At 35.7% G+C, this 18,428-nt stretch overlaps 1 protein-coding gene across 1 annotated transcript in view; it reads left to right on the plus strand.

Annotated features, from left to right (window-relative positions):
- Positions 1 to 18,428, plus strand: part of TECTA (tectorin alpha) — a 141,811-nt gene that overhangs the window by 55,317 nt on the left and 68,066 nt on the right. The window contains exons 9-10 of the mRNA XM_074212228.1: positions 12,676 to 12,740; positions 16,625 to 16,758. Coding sequence (XP_074068329.1) covers positions 12,676 to 12,740; positions 16,625 to 16,758 — 199 coding nt within the window. The remainder of the gene's footprint in view (positions 1 to 12,675; positions 12,741 to 16,624; positions 16,759 to 18,428) is intronic.

The raw sequence follows: 18,428 nt of genomic DNA on the forward strand, positions 1-18,428 counted from the left end.
ATAAACTTGAAGCCTTCCCAGTAAGATCAGGAGTGAAACGAGGATCTCCATTATCACTATTTTTATGGTGATACTAAAAGTAGTAACTAAAAATAGCAAAAATTCTTCTGGAAGAACAGAAGAATATCAAGGAAATTGGGGGCAACTAGGTGGTACAGTGGATAAAGCACTGGCCCCAAAGTCAGGAGGACCTGAGTTCAAATCCAGCCTCAAACACTTAAAAATTACCTAGCTGTGTGACCATGGAAAAGTCAATAAGTCACTTAACCCATTGCCCTGCAAAAACCAAAAAAGAATATTAAGGAAATCAATAAAAGAAAAAATGTGAGGGTTGACCTAGCCACAACAGGTCTCAAACTATATTATAAAGCAGTTATTATCAAAACAATCTCACTGGCTAAGAAATAAAGTGGTGGACAAATGGGCTAGATTAATTACATAATGCACAATAGTAAATGACCATAGTATTCTAGTGTTTGATAAGGCCAAAGATCCAAGCCTTGGGGATTAAAAACTCAATATTTGACAAAAATTTCTGGGAAAACTGGAGAGGAGTTTGGCAGAAACAGTAATAAACCAACATCTCACACCCACCAAGACAATGTCAAAATAGGTATATGATTTATACATAGAGGGTGATATATATAAATAAATTAAAGGAACATGAAAAAATGTACCTGTAAGAGTGATTGATAAGGGAAGAGTTTATGACTAAACAAAAGATAGGATTACAAAAATTTAAAAAATGATTTTGATTACATGAAATTAAAAAAATATTTTGTCCAAACAAAATCAATGTCACCAAAATTAGAAAGTAGACAAGTTTCTCTGATAAAGGCCTCATTTCTCACACATATATAGGGAATTGAGCCAAATTTATAAAAATAAAAACCATTCCCAAGATCATTACTGGTCAAAGTTTTCAGAAGAAATCAAATCAATAATCATATGGGAAAAATGCTCTAAATCACTAATGATTAGAGAAATACAAATTAAAACAACTCTAAGATGCTACCTCATACCTATAAATTTGGCCAATGTGACAGAAGAGGAAGTTGACAAATGCTGAAGGGAATGGGGAAAAATTGGGGCATTAATGCACTTTTGGTGGTATTGTGAACAGGTTCAAACATTCTCTAGAATAATTTGGAATTTTGTCCAAAGGGTTATAAAACTGCATATTCTTTGACTAAACAATGGAAAAGGGGAAAAGATCTTATCTGTACCAAAAATACTTATAGTAGTTTTTTTTTTGGTGGTAGTACAAAATTGGAAATTCAGTTGATGCCCATCAACTGGAGAATAGCTGAACAAGTTTTGCCTTTTGATTATTATAAAAAACTATTATGCTATAAGAAATGAGAAATAGGATGGTTTCAAGATTTTTAAGATTTATAAGAACTAATGCAAAGAGACACAGGAGAAGACGGTACAAAATAACTGTAATAGTTTCAGGATACTCAACCATAAAAGATGTATTCTGATCAAGACAATGATCTAAGACAATTCCAAAGGATTCATGATAAAAAAATGCTGTCTGCCTCCAGAGAGAAAACTGATGAACTATAAATGCAAACTGAAGCATTTTTTACATTTTTATTATTTTATTTCATTTTCTTTTTGCATAATGACTAATCTGGAAATATGTTTTGCATGACTTCATGCATATAGTTAATATCAAATTTCTAGTCTTCTCAAGGAGAGAAGAGGGACAGGAGGCAGAAAATCTGCAACTCAAAAATTTTAAACAATTGTTAGCATTTTTTACATGTAATTGAAAAATAATTGGAAACAAAGGTAATTTTAAAAATAAAAAAATAAAATTGTATGTGGAATTTCCTTCAAGTACTAATGTTGTTAATATGGACTTCATTTTTTGAGGAAGATGATATCATGTCGTAGGCTCCTACTTTATTTTGAGACTTCCCACCCACACCCTCAACCATACATACAGTATTGGTATTCTATCAGTCAATTCTTATAAAGTTTAATCAGCTGCGTCAGGTAGACTGTTTAGAGGTCTTGACCTTTAAATATTACTGCAGAACACTTTGAAACAGTCAAAATTACTTACCTAAAGAAATTACTTTAAAAACTAGGACAAATTTATATAACCTTGGGTCTTTTTGCCCAAGATATAATTGATTTGTTCTATTAATCATTGCCTTTTTTTTTTGCTTTCAGGCCAATAATACTAGCAACACAGAAGGTAAAGAAAATTTTTTAAAGTGCTCTTGGGACCCTTACTCTTTCTTGATTCATCCTGTTAATACAAAAACATTTGCTTTACACTATAAAGAACATTTTGATTAAAAACCTGAACTAATCTGTGTCTAAAAATAAGTTGACTCTCTAAGCCTAGTAAATACAGGATGAGCCTAGATTTAAAAAAAAATCTATAATACCAAAGCAAGGAAAATAAAAATGCAGAGAATTTGTTTGAGATTTTTGTTTTAAGACATTTAAAGAGCAGAGTTTGAACTCATTAACAACTTGCTTGAAAATCTGTTTCATAGCTTCCCTCAGAAGAAAATCCCTATCAAAATATTCATTATTTATATAGAATAAGCACACCTAGATAGGCTACCTGCTTGATTGTGGATGAAATTCTCAATTCTTAGACTATTCTTGGATGCTTACATCCCCCCACCTTTGTGACTTCACCCCCTGTTATAGTTAACAATCTATACTTGACACACTAGATTGATTTTCCGATTGACAGACAATACAAGTGATTCCCTGGATGGAAAAAAATTACCTAGCCTGAATGATTATTTTTGAGTCAAAAAATTAGTAAACTGAGCTCATTCCCCAAAGTCAAGTTAGAATTTCTCCTCTGTGTCAGATCTAGCAATTTAAAATGTTGACTTGCCTGTTTATTTTTGCTTTCCTGTTAGTTTTCTGAAATGGCCAAGGAGACACTAACATAGGATGCTATATACAACTAAAAATAAACTAAAAAATAGTTTTTAACTAGTAGATGCTAATGTTCTAAGCCTCTCAGAAAAGTTGGTAGCAATAGGTAGTCCAAAAAAGTGTAAGAATTTGCTCTATTCTCACCTAGTTTTGTTGTTGTTCACAGGTACACCAGTATTCCAAGTGAGCTTAAAATTAGTCTCTTTAGAGAGGGGAAATAAGTTTGTAATCCAATGTAACTTCCATCAGAGTTCTATTATTGTGAGGAATATAAATATTGCTTACAAAACGGAGGAGACAGGCTATCTATTATAGACTGTAAGATCTAAATATGCCAAAAAATTACAACGTAATTTCTGTTTGTTGAGTCTTTCATAGACATTGCCTTCTTGAATCCTTGGTGTTGCTATAAGTAATACAATTACTTGCATTAAACAGCAAATAATGGGATAAGGAGAGGAAGATGTTAATGAATACAGACTTAGGAATATATTTCCAGGAGGAAACTGTAATCACTGAATGCAGATGACTTATGAAAATCTTTATATTTTGCTAAGTTGCCCAAGGGGTTCAGTTTTTACAACTTTGAATTAAGCTTCTTTAAAACTCTATGTGACTAGTTTTTCATATTGTTTACAAAATAATATCTCCCCCTCCACACTCACACACCAATCCCTAACCACTGTCACCACTCTCTTCTTTATATTGTTTATCCCTTAGAGGAAGCTAAATGGGGCAGTGGATAGGGGCCCTGAAGTCATGAGGTCTTGTGTTCAAATTTGACCTCAGATATTTACTTGCTGTGTGACCTTGGGCAAGTCACTTAATCCTGATTGCCTTGCATCTAGTGCCATCTCCGGTCATCCTGAATCATATCCGGCTCTGGATCCAGATGGCTCTGGAGGAGAAAGTGAAGTTGGTGATTTAGCACAGCACCCCACACTCAAATCCAATTCACTTGTTTATTATGGTATCACCTTCCTGATGGCATGGTCTTCTTCAAGAACAAAGGATAAATAAACATCATCATCACTTACTCTGTAAAGTGGAGTGTATGATGTGTTCAAGGAGAACTGGTACCTCTGGTTTGAAGACTAGCTGAAACTTTACAGGGAGGCTCATCATTCGATATCCATCTGGTATTCACTTTCCACTCTTTGCCTTCAAGAAATGTAGCATGTGCAGCAGCCGCACCACAGTAAAGTCTTCTGAATAGACAGGATGAACCAGGTTGAGCTAACTGATGGGCTTCATCAGTGAATTAGAAAAATATCTGCCCTGAGCATGGGAAGGCTTCCTCCAGTGGAATAGGAAGATGAGGACAATTTATTCCAATAGTCATGGAGGCAGCTGAGGCAGGTTCTATGGCTCACTTAAAGCTTGGTCAGACATTGAAGATGCCAAAGTCATCCTCTGCATCCTAGGTTATTGCCAGTCATCTTTTGTCTTGCCACTGGACTTCAATGACTGGAAGAGAGAGTGAGGCTGTCAATTTTGTACAACTCTGCCTCACTTAAATCCAATGCTCCCATGAGTAAAACAGTACCTCGTGTTGTTCTCTTCAAAAACAAAGGAAAGACAACAACTCTGTAAAGCAAGAAGCTTAGAGATCTCAGATATGAAATGTATTTCTTATTTTTTACAAAGTGTGCTCATAGGGGCGACTAGGTGTCGTAGTGGATAAAGCACCGGCCTTGGAGTCAGGAGTACCTGGGTTCAAATCTGGTCTCAGACACTTAATAATTACCTAGCTGTGTGGCCTTGGGCAAGCCTTGCAAAAACCTACAAAGTGTGCCGATTCCTAATCAGGTATATACAAATTTAGATACTCATCTAATTTAAATTGTTTATAGGTTTGGTGAGTCAAGCACGATTATATTTTATGATGCATCTTGCCTGCCTCTATCGCCTATAATGTTTTATCATCAGTCAATGAAATTTAATCTCTGCATAAGAAGGTATATATTATTTATCCCCAACGGTATACAAACTCTTGTTTCCACTAAGTACCCTTTAAAAGGGATAGATTAATGGTTCTAATTTTAATCTTAACTGACTCCTGCCTATGAATGAAGCTTCTTCTTGAGAAACTATTTGGAAGTACATAGACCCCAATTCATTTGGAGTTTTACTAGAAACAAAATTTGCCTAGGATGTTAGATGTGGGCCAATTGTGAGTCATTTATATGTTGCTTATAAAACTGGCCAATCTAAACTTCTTGGCTTGGTAACTTTCTAGCCAATAGTTTACAAAAAGTAATGTCTTTGAAACCTTAAATCACATTTTAGAGATGAAAATATTTTCTTGTTATTGATCTCCTAGAGCTATTGAGTCTCCTGTGTTGATTAATAAGCACTTACATGGCATTTAATATTCTTTTCAAGGAACTATTTGGCAACTTTTCCTTACAGTTCATCTATACAGCACCATTCCATAACTTTGAGTCTAGAAGAAAGTGGAGTCAATAATGCAAAAGAAATCTAAATAATAAGCAAATATTTTACTCAATGAAAATGTGTGCATCTTGTAGCTTTAGTTAGAAGATTCCAACTATTGATGATTTCCTGCCCCACCCTTTCCTACCAGCACCTCCTTCCAATTACCTTGTATAATCTCATATATGTACATAGAATCATAGATTATAAAATTGAAAGGGACCTCAGAATTCACCTAAAGTCATTATTTTATAAATGAAAAAAATGAAGTCCATGAAGGCTGAGGTTTCCCCAAGGTCATATAGGTAGTAAACCTATGGAGGGAGAATATGAACCCAACTCATGGAAAAATTAAAATATAACTTTAGTACTTGCAAGATACTTTGTTAGTGATGAGGAAGCAAAAGTTAAAAACAATATGCAATGAATTCTTTAAAAGTTTTGTAAGCTGACTTTTTTTTCTTCATTTTGATCAGTTTGCAAAGTCAAAACAATATTTATCCCTGTTTTTCAGATAAGCATTAAGGCATAAATGTCCCAGGTTACAGGTTAACACCACTAGCAGACTTTGGAATTGTAAGCTCCTGGGAATCTTTTTTCTTGGCTATCTCACATACTAGCATCTTTCTTCTACATCAGAGTTTATGTTTCATGGGTTACTTAGTAAGGAAGTTAGGTAGTACAGTGGAATGAGGGTCAGGACTGTAGTCAGGAAGACCATCTTTCTGGGTTCAAATCTGGCCTCAGACATTTACTAGTTGTGAGATCCTAAGCAAGTCAATTAACCCTATTTACCTCTGTTTTCTCATCTGTAAAATGAACTAGAGGAGGAAATGGCAAATCACTCCAATATCTTTTCCAAGAAAACCCCAAATGAATCAGAACAACTGAAAGATGATTGAACAACAACAAAGAGTAGAGTTAATTGTTATTGAGTCATTTCAATCATGTCAAACTCTTCCTGACCCCATATGTAGTTTTCTTGGCAAAAATCCTGGGGTGGTTTTCCATTTCTTTCTCCAGTTGTTTTACAGACGAGGAAACTAAAACAAACAGGAATAAATGACTTGCCCAGGTCACACAGCTAGTAAGTGTTTGAGGTCAAATTTGAATCCAGGTCCTCCTGACTCTAGGACCAGTGCTCTATCCACTGCACCACATAGCTACACAAATAGTAGGATAAAGTCATACTTTTTTTTAGGGAGTGCGTAAAGCGAACCTGAATTGATTGTATTCAAGTTCATTTCTGCCACTTATTTCCTTTGTGACCTTAGAAAAGTCATTTCCATCTCAGCCTCAGTTGACTCATTTGTAAAGTGAGGGAGATGAACTAAATAATCTGATCTCTATGATCCTGAGATTTGGGAAATTACTCAATGGATAAGTGACAAATTATAATCATTAAACATATTTGGGTTGATATTATAGGTTACACAATAAAACAAATTAGTGCATGGCAGGGGTGGGGTATGGTGTTGTTGGGGGGTGTAGAATCTTATGCTTAGAGAAAGCATCTAGTCCTTATTTTGCAGATGATTAAACAGGTGCATCCAGAGAACAGAGGAGCAGAGCTGGGGTTTGATGCCAGGTTTCTCCTGACACCAAACACAGTGCACTTGCGATGCTCCTGACTTTGTGTAGTTTTATACATAGCAGTAGTAATCACCCTTTTTACTGGATTTGATGTTCTGGTTTACCACTGTAGCATAGATGTAAAAAATTTAAGAAATGCAAATATGAAATGGGTGTTCACATTTGGGGATTACTCCACCTACATTTAGGAATTTTTGTTGTTTGTCTTCCTAAGAAACAGAAGCTGTCCCATCTATAAACATTCATTGGATAAACATTTTTAAAGAAATTACTATATGGTAAGCCTGGGGATAATTAAAAGCAAAAAATTGCCCCGTTCTCATAGAGGTCACATTCTAATCATGGGAGATAACATATAGAGATAGATATATAGAGATAGATGATAGATAGATAGATAGATAGATAGATAGATAGATAGATAGATGATAGATAGATAGAGATATGTAGGTACATACAGGATACAGAGTCAATGGAATGTAAGAGGAAGACTCCAGCAACTGGGGAACAGGGGAAGGGAGAGGTGAAAAACCAAGAAAAACCTCTTGCAGAAGACAGATGATGTTTGAGCTATCTCAAAGGATACTAGGAATTTTAAGAGGCAGAAGTCACAATAATAGCCTCAATACAGTGATTTAAGGTTTGCAAGTCTCTACATAAGTGATCTCATTTATTCCTAATGACAATCCTGTGTAGTAGGTGATATTACTATCTTCAATTTACAGATGAAGAAATAGACCGAGAGGTTAAGTGGTTTGCCTCAGGTCTCATAACTATTAAGTGTCTGAGATAGAATTCAAACTCAGGTCTTTCTGACTCAAAATCACATACTGTCCACTAGACTGCTTTATCTGTCTCCAGAAAGTTGAAATGGAAGAGCATTCTAGGCATGATGTTTGCTAGTGGAAAGGCAAGGAGATGGGAGATAGGATGTTGTATCTAAGAAATAGCAAGTAAGCAGTAAGACTTAACTGTTGAGATACTGCAGAGGCAAGTAATGTGTTAGAGTATTGGAAAGACAGATAGGAAGCAGATTGAGAAAAGTTTAAATGCCCAACAAAACAGTTTGCATTTGATTCTGCGGGTCATAGGGAGCCACAGAGTTTTATTGAGAGGGATTTGTGTGACACGGGTCAGACCTGGGGAAATAATTTCATGTCTGTGTGGAGGAAAAATTTGGAGTAGGGAGAAATTTGTAAAGTATTATTACAATATTCCAGGTAAGAAGTGATGAGAGCCTGAATTAGAGTAGATTAGAGATGAGAATGGAGAGAGAGAGGGAAAAAATGAGATGTGGAGAATGATGTAACAAGATTTGGTGATTGATATGCTATATACACAGAAAGCCTGGGGTCAAGGATGACATGAAGGAAGCAATCTCAATAGTCAAAGGGATGTTCAAGAAAAAGGTGTATTTAAGGGAAAGATAATGAGGACATTTTAGGACTTATTGAATTTAAGCTGCCTAGAAGAGATCCAGGAGTTCAAGAGAGACATTAGGTTAGCTCCCTCTGCCTGTGTTTCTGCCACTTTCCCCCTATAAACGATAGCAGAAATCTTTGCATACTTCACATCTCTGCCATTCAGATGGAATATATCTTCATTCTAAAGATGAGAGATTTTGCCACTTGCCTTAGACACATAGATGATTTTTATCTGAACCAGAATAACTATGAAAGAGTCTTTTTTAGGTATATGGAATTTCACTTTTTTGTGTGTTTTTTCTCTTTTGATCTTTGTATTTTTTCACATGACTAATATAGAAATATATTTTGCATGATTACACATATATAACTTTACCAAATTGCTTGCCATCTCAGGGAGAGGAAAAGGAATGTATGGAGGGAAAAAATTGGAACTTCAAATTTTTTTTAAAAAATGAATGCTTAAAAAAATAGTCTTAACATGTAATTGTGAAAAAATAAAATATTTTTATTGAAGTTTTGTTTATTTTCCAGTTACATACAATAGTAATTTTTTAACACTTACCCATTTATGACCTCCACAAAAATATAGTTTAAAAAGAAAATTTTTAAAAATAAAGTACAGAAGATAAGTTAGATCAGTCTTTTCCCAAAATTCCCTGCTCATTGATCCCCCAAAAAATTCTGATTTGAGGTTTCCATACAATTTATTTCATTGTTAATGATAATGGCTCATAATTCCATATCATTTTAAGATTTTATAAAGTACTTTCCTCACAATTCTGAGAGATAAATATCCCTATTGTATTGATGAAGAAATTGCGACTCAAAAAGGTTTGTTGACTTTTCTCTCATCTTAAGACTAATATATGTCAATACCAAAGTTTAAAACTCTAGTCTCATATCACTAAATGAAAACATGGATCCACTAGACTCAGTTGCAACCTATTGTGCCCAAATAATTTTTAGCCAAGTAGCAGAGTGCAGTATAGAGAGTGCTAGGCCTGGAATCAGGAAGACTCATCTTCTTGAGTTCAAATCTGGCCTCAGACTCTTACTAGCTGACTTAGATAGGTCACTTAATCCTTTTTGCCTTGGTTTCCTCATCTATAAAATGATCTGAAAAAGGAAATGTCAAATCAATACTCCAGCATCTTTGCCAAGAAAACCCCAAATGGGGGCGGGGGGCGGCTAGGTGGCTCAGTGGATAAGAGCACCGGCCCTAGAGTCAGGAGTACCCGAGTTCAAATCCAGCCTCAGACACTTAATAATTACCTAGCTGTGTGGCCTTGGGCAAACCACTTAACCCCATTGCCTTGCAAAAAACTAAAAAAAAAGTTAAAACAAAAAGAAAACCCCAAATGGGACTAGAAATATCCAGGCACAAGAGAAAAGTCTGAATGACAACTATAAAGTTGAATTTTCTAAAGATCAAGAATGTTTAAGCTACTTTGGAGAAATAAGACTATGGCAGTAACCAAGCTGCTAAGTACTATAGTTGCTGCTGGTGTTGTTTTAAATGGAACCAATTGCTTTTTAGTTAGATGCAGTCCTGAAAACAAAAGGTGGGGTTTGGATGAATCCAGATAATTCAGGATTTTACTTCAACTTTAAACAGCATGAAAATTACAACAATAAAATCACAACCCTTTAGCATCTGTGAGGTATGCAATCCCTTAAGGAAATGTTACTTGGGATTCACAACCACATCTCAAACATCATCAGGGTTAAGTGAGAATTAAATAAATCTATCTTGGTACTATGCCATCCAAATATTTTAGTGGGAAAACACAAAGAAAACCATCAGTTAAACTTTCCTTTTCTCCATCAAATAAATCAAAATAGCATTTTGCATCAAAGCATTATTCTTACACAACTGAAAAGGAAAATCTAGTCCATAGAAGGATTTGGAATTCATGATAAAATTCAAATTTATTTGCAAGAATATCATGGATTTTGGTATTTACTCATGGATATTCAAAATAAAGAATGAGTTCCTCCTTGTGACTGTGTGGCTAAAAAGTAACTCAGTTGTTCCCTACCCTAGTGAATGGATCACTTTTCAAATCTGAGTTTGCATATTGTCACTTTGTTGACAATGGCCACATGCTCATGTGTGTGCTATCTTTAAACATGATTCCTTTATTCAACCAATAAATATACATTAAGCATCTACTATGTGGCTAGAATGTAGACAAATCACTATGTGTCGCTAGTTAATAGCAAAAAGACCGGGAAATTTTTTGGATCAAATATGGAAACCCTGCATTTGGTGCCTGCCCTGGCTTTGCCTTGCCTGTAAACTATTGCCTCTTACCAAGGCCAGTGGAGCAGAGAAAGAGGTAACAAATCAAACCTAGAAAAAGTTTGGGAAAGAACCATATTGATTTCTTTAACTACTTTACTTACACCTGTGAAAAATAGCATGTCTCTACATAGCAACTGTTCAGAGAAACAGGAAAAAAAAGACTCAAAGTCAACTTCTTTTAAATTTGGGGGGCAGCAACTAAGTTTTATGTTTTCCTCCCTTACTCATTGATGCTAATTCTGTAACTCTATCTAGTTGCCTTTTTTTGGGTACAAAGGTCTAGGGGCTGGGGAGGAGGGGGTCTTTTGTGTTTTCCAGTGCAAAGTGATTCTGATCAAAAAAGGCCAAGGTTTCAGCTCCAAGTACCTGACATTTCCATCTGAATCTACTTTAAAAAAAAAAAGGTTTAGTTTTTCAGGAAAAGAACCCCTTTACGCAATCCTGAAACTGATCTTTAGATTTACTTTTCCTTAATCAATAGAAAAAAACGTGATTGCAATTCAACACTTATCTGCCTCTAGCACAAGACAAACTGAATTTTTGGTTTCGTGAGCAAGTCAGAGATTCAGACATCATTTCAGTAATCAGAAATAATTGGCAACAAGTAGGGGAGAGCTGACATGAATTCCTGTTTTACCTAATTTTTTTCCTGGTTTACCAAGATTTGGTTTAATATTTCTGACTCAATTCCTCCAGCCTCTACAGAACAGGTTAGTGACACTTTTTCCATCTTGTTAACAATTTTACTCAGAAATGTGAATATGAACATAAATCGTGATTGATATTTGCCCTGTTTTGGACTTATGTGTTCTCTCTGCTCAGGTCCTGCTTCCAGTTCAAGCCAAAGTGACTATTTATGATATGCTTGCATTAGGACTATGTGTGTGCTTGTTAGCTTTCAGAGAGGGACCTTAGAACGTTTCTTATAGATTGGACCCACTGTTTGTCCAAGAAAATTGGGCTAGGCTAGCATTATGAACTGTATGTTATATGAGGCATCAAAATCAGTTTTCTTGCAAAGTTGTTTTGAGCAGATTCCACTTCATATGCATGTACTTAAATTCTTATAGATGTGTATGCATACAACTAAGGGTGGGCATCTGTGCTGGCACCACAACATAATGCAAACTCCCATAAGCTCAGTATAGCCTCACTATAATGTAGAAGAAATTTCTTGGCATTAAATGAATGGAACAAAAGTGAAAACAAATTAATTTGCTTTCTACTGATTGTATTCACATTCATTTAGTGGCATTAGTTCTATTACAATAAAATGTACATTTAGACCAGACTCCCCTTTTTTATTATGTTATGAGGCAAGGTTCTGATTTTCCCTCCATAGTCACCTCCCCCCTTCGCATATGCACATTATCACAATATAACATTGATTTTTTCCTAAGAAAAGAAACACACAGGTGTATGCTGCCTTTTTCCAGGTGCAACGGCAGCATAGGATTTGATTCCATACTGCAGAGGAATTGATTGATAAAAATATAATCTTTCCTACCTGAGGAATTTTAATTGTCTTTTAGTCTATCACAATGGAAAAACCATTTATTCAAAAATCTATGCCTCACAGAGGATCAACAGAGAATTTTTATTCTTGGGTTTAAAGAAGAATGTAGGTCTTTCTCATCAGATGCTATTAATTAATAATGTATTTGCAATGAAGATTCTTTTTCTGCCTTTCTTGGCTCATTCATTGATTCCATACCCTATTTGATAATTCACATTTAGGATTAGAATGATCTTATTACACTTTCAAATTAGTTTCTTGTCAAGGGGGGAAGAGGGAGTTCTAATTCATTAGTAAAGTGTTGAACTAACAGGGACCTGCCACCTTTCCTGAAATTTTAACCTGATTCATAATGGTAGATGTGGTTATGTGAAACTTTTATCTGGTGGTTTTGATTTGCCTAGGGATATTCCAGGAAGCACATCTGGTACTCTATTTACTGGGGTCTGATTGGGTATTTTTTCTTTTTCTTTTTAAAATTCTAGGATGAATTATTCATCATTACTTAGAATTTGGGTCTCTTTCATCTTCACACTTGTACGGCACCAAGGTGAGTACTCCAGACTTTCTTAATACTGTTGATTTACATACTGTTAGATTCATAATAATGAAGCTCTTGAAGGAACCATATGTTTAAAGGCAGGTGTGTGTTCATGTGCCTACAGAGATAACAGAAAACATTAATGTTAATTTTGAAAACTGAATTATGGTATAAATTATTCTAAGTATACCCAGTACCTAGCACATAGTAGGTACTTCATAAATGTTTGTTGATTGGTTAGTTGATATATGAATTGACTAAATTTTATGAGCTTTTCCACTTGTTAAAAAAATTCCAACATAATATACATTACCAAGTCAGGTTTTCCTATTAGCATGACATAGAACATACATTTAAAATAATTCAAATTGAGGGTAATTCCTCCTTCACTGGAGATCTTTGAGCTATGACTAGATGACAATTCATTGGAGTTGCTATAGAGAAGATTCTGGTTTAGATAGATATTAGACTAGATGAGAGTTTTGAACTTTTGCTCTCTGAGATTTACTCTATTTTATTTTTCTTTATTTTATTTTATTTTTCTAAGTATATAGAGAGTTTTGGAAAAAAAGTAACATATAATATTATAGATATTCAGTCACTTTCCTTGGATTTCTGATATAAGAAACTTGAATTTTAATTATGAGAGTTTCATAATTTCCTGTGCCACAAGACCACAGATTGAAAATTCTAAGTTGAAAAGTCTTCTATCTTAATGATCCCCAGTTTTCTCTTATAAAACTTACAATTAGATGGAAAGTCAGATTTGTTTCTTCCTTTTGCTATGTGTTCCATGACATTTTTTTAAATTTTAAGCTAAAATCAGAAAAACTTTACAAAAATTTTACAAATCAATCTTATGTCTTTTTTTCCTTATCCCTTGTTTATAAAACATGATTATAGTGGATCCGAGTGTTTAGGAAGCTGAGACACCTGTGTAACCTCATCATTTCTCCTGCATTGTTTTAGAAGCTTCAAATAGTGTCGATATTGTGACCAAAAGAAGTGAACTTATATTCAAATTCAAGTCTTCTCCCTGTCTCTCTCTCTTTACCTTTTGCTTTGGAAAGGGAGGCCCCTGAGAAATGCAATTTTTACAGTAAAATATTCAGTCTTAATTTCAGAGACCTGACGGAAGCCCAGAGAATTCTCATGCTGACTCCTTCATTAAATTTAGTGTCACTGATTTGCAGTACTGCAAATTCCATTGGGTTTTTTTTTATAACCTGAAGAGAAGACAGAGTTAATTTCCCTTCTCTGAGGTGGCAATGATTGCATTTTAAGCCTGACCCACTTTGGAGCGCTATTCATTCAACAAGTGACCAGACCGTGACTAACTTTTCCAGATGTTCTTGTTAGTATTGTTATTAGATTTGACATTGACTGATTGTCCATATTACATGAAATATTTCCCTTGTCCTTGCAGCAGAAAGTCCCATTAAAAGTCATTAGGACCAAAAAATTTTTCCACATGTGAAGAAAGAATATCAGCAACCTTAAAAGATAGGAATGATTGTTGGGAATGGAGATGTAGAAAATCTCCATTATCACAGTCTGCTATTTTTTTTTCAAGCAGAGGTTAGGGACTGGGATGGGGGATAACAACCACCCCACCCCCACCCTCATATAATAATTGTCCTGTCTGAGCCACTGATCTCCTACCTGACTATCAAAGTGCTCATTTTCCATGTTAACTGAGCATGGGAACTTACTTTGGACATGGTTCCCAAGGAGTTTACCTGAGAAGAAAAATATGCAAAATGATTCTAAAGATTTATTTTGAAGATCTCCTTTATCATTAGCAGAATTTTTTCCATCTATTCATGGAACAATAAGGCAAATTATACCTACCTCACAGAATTGTTTTGAAGGAAAGTGCTTTGTAAACTGTAGAGCACTATATAAATGTCATTTATTAAATACTATATAAATGTCATTTATTACTTATTACACTTTTGGTGAGGATGCTGGCCATTATGGATAGACAGACCCTGTACTCCAGAAGACTTAAGGCATTATTTCACCTAAGCATTTAGCTTCCAAACACATCTATAAGTAAACCATAGAGAGACTCAGTTATTTCCCAAATGGTAGAAGTTGGTAATTCTTCCCATATTAAAGTGTATTAGTTTTCTACTCCTATATTTGAATACTAGATGGAATCTCCCCAAGTTCACAGTGCTGGTTAACTTCCCAGAAATGCCTAGGGACAGAGAAATGGTTACTATAGCCTGTTGGTCTTGCTAGCTCTCCCTGCCTAACTACAGTTGACCCATTGATAGAGATTAGTCAAGTGTCTGGTCAACTCCAGTATAGAGAACACTGGGAATTTTCCAACTGCAGACTATTCATTTTCTGTCCTTTCTACTAGAATTGTTGTGCTTCTCTGCTAGAAGGTTCCCAGAGGAGCCACGATAGTTCTGGTCAAAGTTGACCAAACCTATCGGCTCCATCAGTGTGGAGCCAGGGACCTTTCCCAAGAAGAGAGGAACAGCATAAGAATAGGTTGTCAGCTTCAACAACATAGCCAGAAAGTGACTCAAGAATGATGGCTAGCAACCCAAAATCTATTTGGGCCCTAAAATGAAAGAGTGAATGAAGATACATATACATAATACATATATATATATATATATGTAGATAGATAATAGATAGATATATTGCATATGTCTATATCTATATACATACATACATATAGATAGATAGATGATAGCTAGCTAGCTAGATAGCTAGATAGATAGATAGATGTATAGTCAAAACTTAAGAAAAAACAAGGAGAAAGGCTAAAGCAGGCAGAAGCTAAGGAGGTGACTTCAAAGGAACTTATTGTTCAAGTTGGAGCTGGTAATCCATTATTATTCCCTCAAGGGAAACAGTCTCATTTCCCCAGGTAAACAAGGCCATACCTGGCCAGGATTTAGATGGGAGACATCTAGGAAAATTGCCAGATTGTCTTAAAAGGTGCCATTATGGTTTCTGTAGGGGTGACTTGTTTGTAATGACTCTCACCTCTTAAGCCAGAGAGATGAGCAGAGGCCCAGTGCAACAGCCTCCTTTCCAATAAACTCTAAAATGAGTGACCAACATCCCTTGACCTCTGCAGGATTCTGTGTCTGCTTGTTGAAAGAGATGGGCAGAGAGCCCTCTTTTCAGATTAATTCTTATTTAGGGTCATTCACGTTCCAGGTACTACTACAAATGCTCTACTCCCTTACTGCTCCTGCTTGGGATCCAGCTGACATTTATTTCTTGCACTGAACTGCTGCCTTATCCATTTATAAAGGAAGCAGGAGTCCTCCCTCTAAAACACAGAATCATACATATTTTTTTGGCTTAGATGTGCCTTTCAGACCTAGAAATCATATTTGAGCCCAGACTACTGGCTCCTAAACCATACTAGACAGACGATTCAATGCAAATCATTTCTACAGCATTTGTATCACACTATCCTAGGTGCTGGGGAAATAACACCTTAGAGGCATACTCTTTCCTAGAGGAAAACAACATACATACAGATACATATGTAGAAAATACACCCAGGGTAAATCCAAAGTCATATTGAAGCCAGAGAAAAGAGAAGTGACTTTCTTATCCTCAAAGATCTCTAAAATATATATTTTTCACAATGATCTATCAGTTAATGCCTTTATTCCCAAATCATATGAACTGTCTGGGGAACATGTACCTTTCCCCTTGGAATCTGATAACTGAAGATGAAAAAATCCCTCACTATCAATTTCCCAGATAAAAATAAGTTAGGAAAAAACAGTCTGATTTCTGTTGAGTAAACAAGTCTTCCTGGAAGAGGCTGACTTTGGCAGATGGGAGAGGGTGTAGTCTGCCAGATATGCAAGGGGAACAATCACCCATCTAACAACTTCCTCTTTTGACAGTACAACCCAGGGAGCTCATGTACCCATTTTGGCAGAATGACACCAAGACCCCCAAAGTAGATGATGGAAGCTCATCGGAGATTAAGTTGGCCATCCCAGTTAACTTCTTTGGAGTTCCTTATCGGACTGTCTATGTAAGTGGAAACAGCCCAGCCACTTTTCTTCTTCTTCTCCATTGCCCTGACAGTAGTAAGGAGAGTAGTTTAAACATATTCTTCTGATGTTCCAGGACCAGAGGATTTATTAGCAGCCAGATGACAAGTTCTGAGATTTCATGAGCTGATAGGTTTTATGATTAAGAAAGTCAAAGGTATATTTAATGGCTAATGTTCATAGTGGAGGAGTATACAGGGCAATAAATTGCTTTTGTGGGTGATTAAACGCAGAAGGGAAGCAGCAGCCCCAATGCTGTGATCATTATTCCTGCTACATGACAAGGGGGGGGAAAGATACAGTGAACCACAACAGGAGTAATATCACTTTTCCTATTCTGGGTAGGAAAACTCTGGGAAGCCACTGTTCTTGGACTTTCTTCTATTTGGGGGAGATGCTACTGATTTCTGTTTGCAAGTGTCTAAAAGCAGTTCACAGTTAGGGCTGCTCTGGTTGATGCTAACAGAGAAGCCCAGGGAGCATACTCTTGCAATCTAGATGTTTGTACAGGCAAATGATGCCATTTATTATCAAGGGAACCCCTGGACACCTGTTTTCCCAGGTTCTCTGTTGGGTATGAAAGCTTTTGGATTAATAGGGTTGCTGCTTGCAGACAGGATGGTGTGATATATGATGAGATGAGAACAGGTCAGAGAAACCCTGTTTCTGCACCATCCCAGACCAGTGGTTTAGCCTTTGTGGCTTGGGATGGAGCTATGCAAATCATATTGTACCTTTGTACCCCTCCCTGCTTACTGCCACTCAGGGAGAGTGGAATGTCATCTAAAAAGGAGAAACAACTTAGAACCAAAATATGGCCTCAGACATTTACCTTAGATGTGTGACCCTGGATAATTTATTTGACCTCTGTCTATCTTCATTTCCTCAACTGTACAATGGGGATAATTATAGTACCTACCTCTCAGTGTTGTTGGTAAAAATAATATTTGTAGAGTGTTTAGCATGTTGCCTGGCATTTGGTTATCAATGATCCCAAAGAGTTTTTGTTTATGTGAGTTATTTCTATTGATATTTACCATATTAGAAATTTAAAACTCGTAAGATTTAAAAATATTTCTTAACATTTAAAAATTACAATAATACACATGTTAAGATAAATCAATTTTAATGAAAAATAGCTATATTTTCCAAAACAAAAATATCAGAGAGCAGAGTGGCAATATTTTAATTATTTTTGCAAATCTCTAACATTTGGCTTACTAGAAAACAGTTAGATTTTCATATCAACTTCTATATTCATTCTGTTGCTATTTGTTATTTTGGTTGATGACTATATAGAAAATCCAACCTCACAAAGATGAGAAAAAAAGAAGAATGTTTTAATAGGTAAATAATATCTTAGAATTATTATGAAAATAAGTTTGACTTCTCAAACCCCCTGAAAGGATTTCAGGCACCTCCAGAAGTCAAAAGACCACAATTTTAAAACAACAAGATTAGATGTCTAAATCTAGGTTCCTGTGATTTCTGGGTCTCATTTTCATTGTCTGCAAAATAAAGACATTTAACTAGATGACTTCTAAGGTGCATTCTAGCTTCAAATTTATGAATCACTCAGTGACCTTTTTGCCCAAAGAAGATATGCACCCCTTCTCCCCAAATGAGTGAAGCACATACTTAACTTAGTTCT

This window comes from Macrotis lagotis, chromosome 1 (assembly GCF_037893015.1).
Source record: "Macrotis lagotis isolate mMagLag1 chromosome 1, bilby.v1.9.chrom.fasta, whole genome shotgun sequence".
Taxonomy (NCBI): Eukaryota; Metazoa; Chordata; class Mammalia; order Peramelemorphia; family Peramelidae; genus Macrotis; species Macrotis lagotis.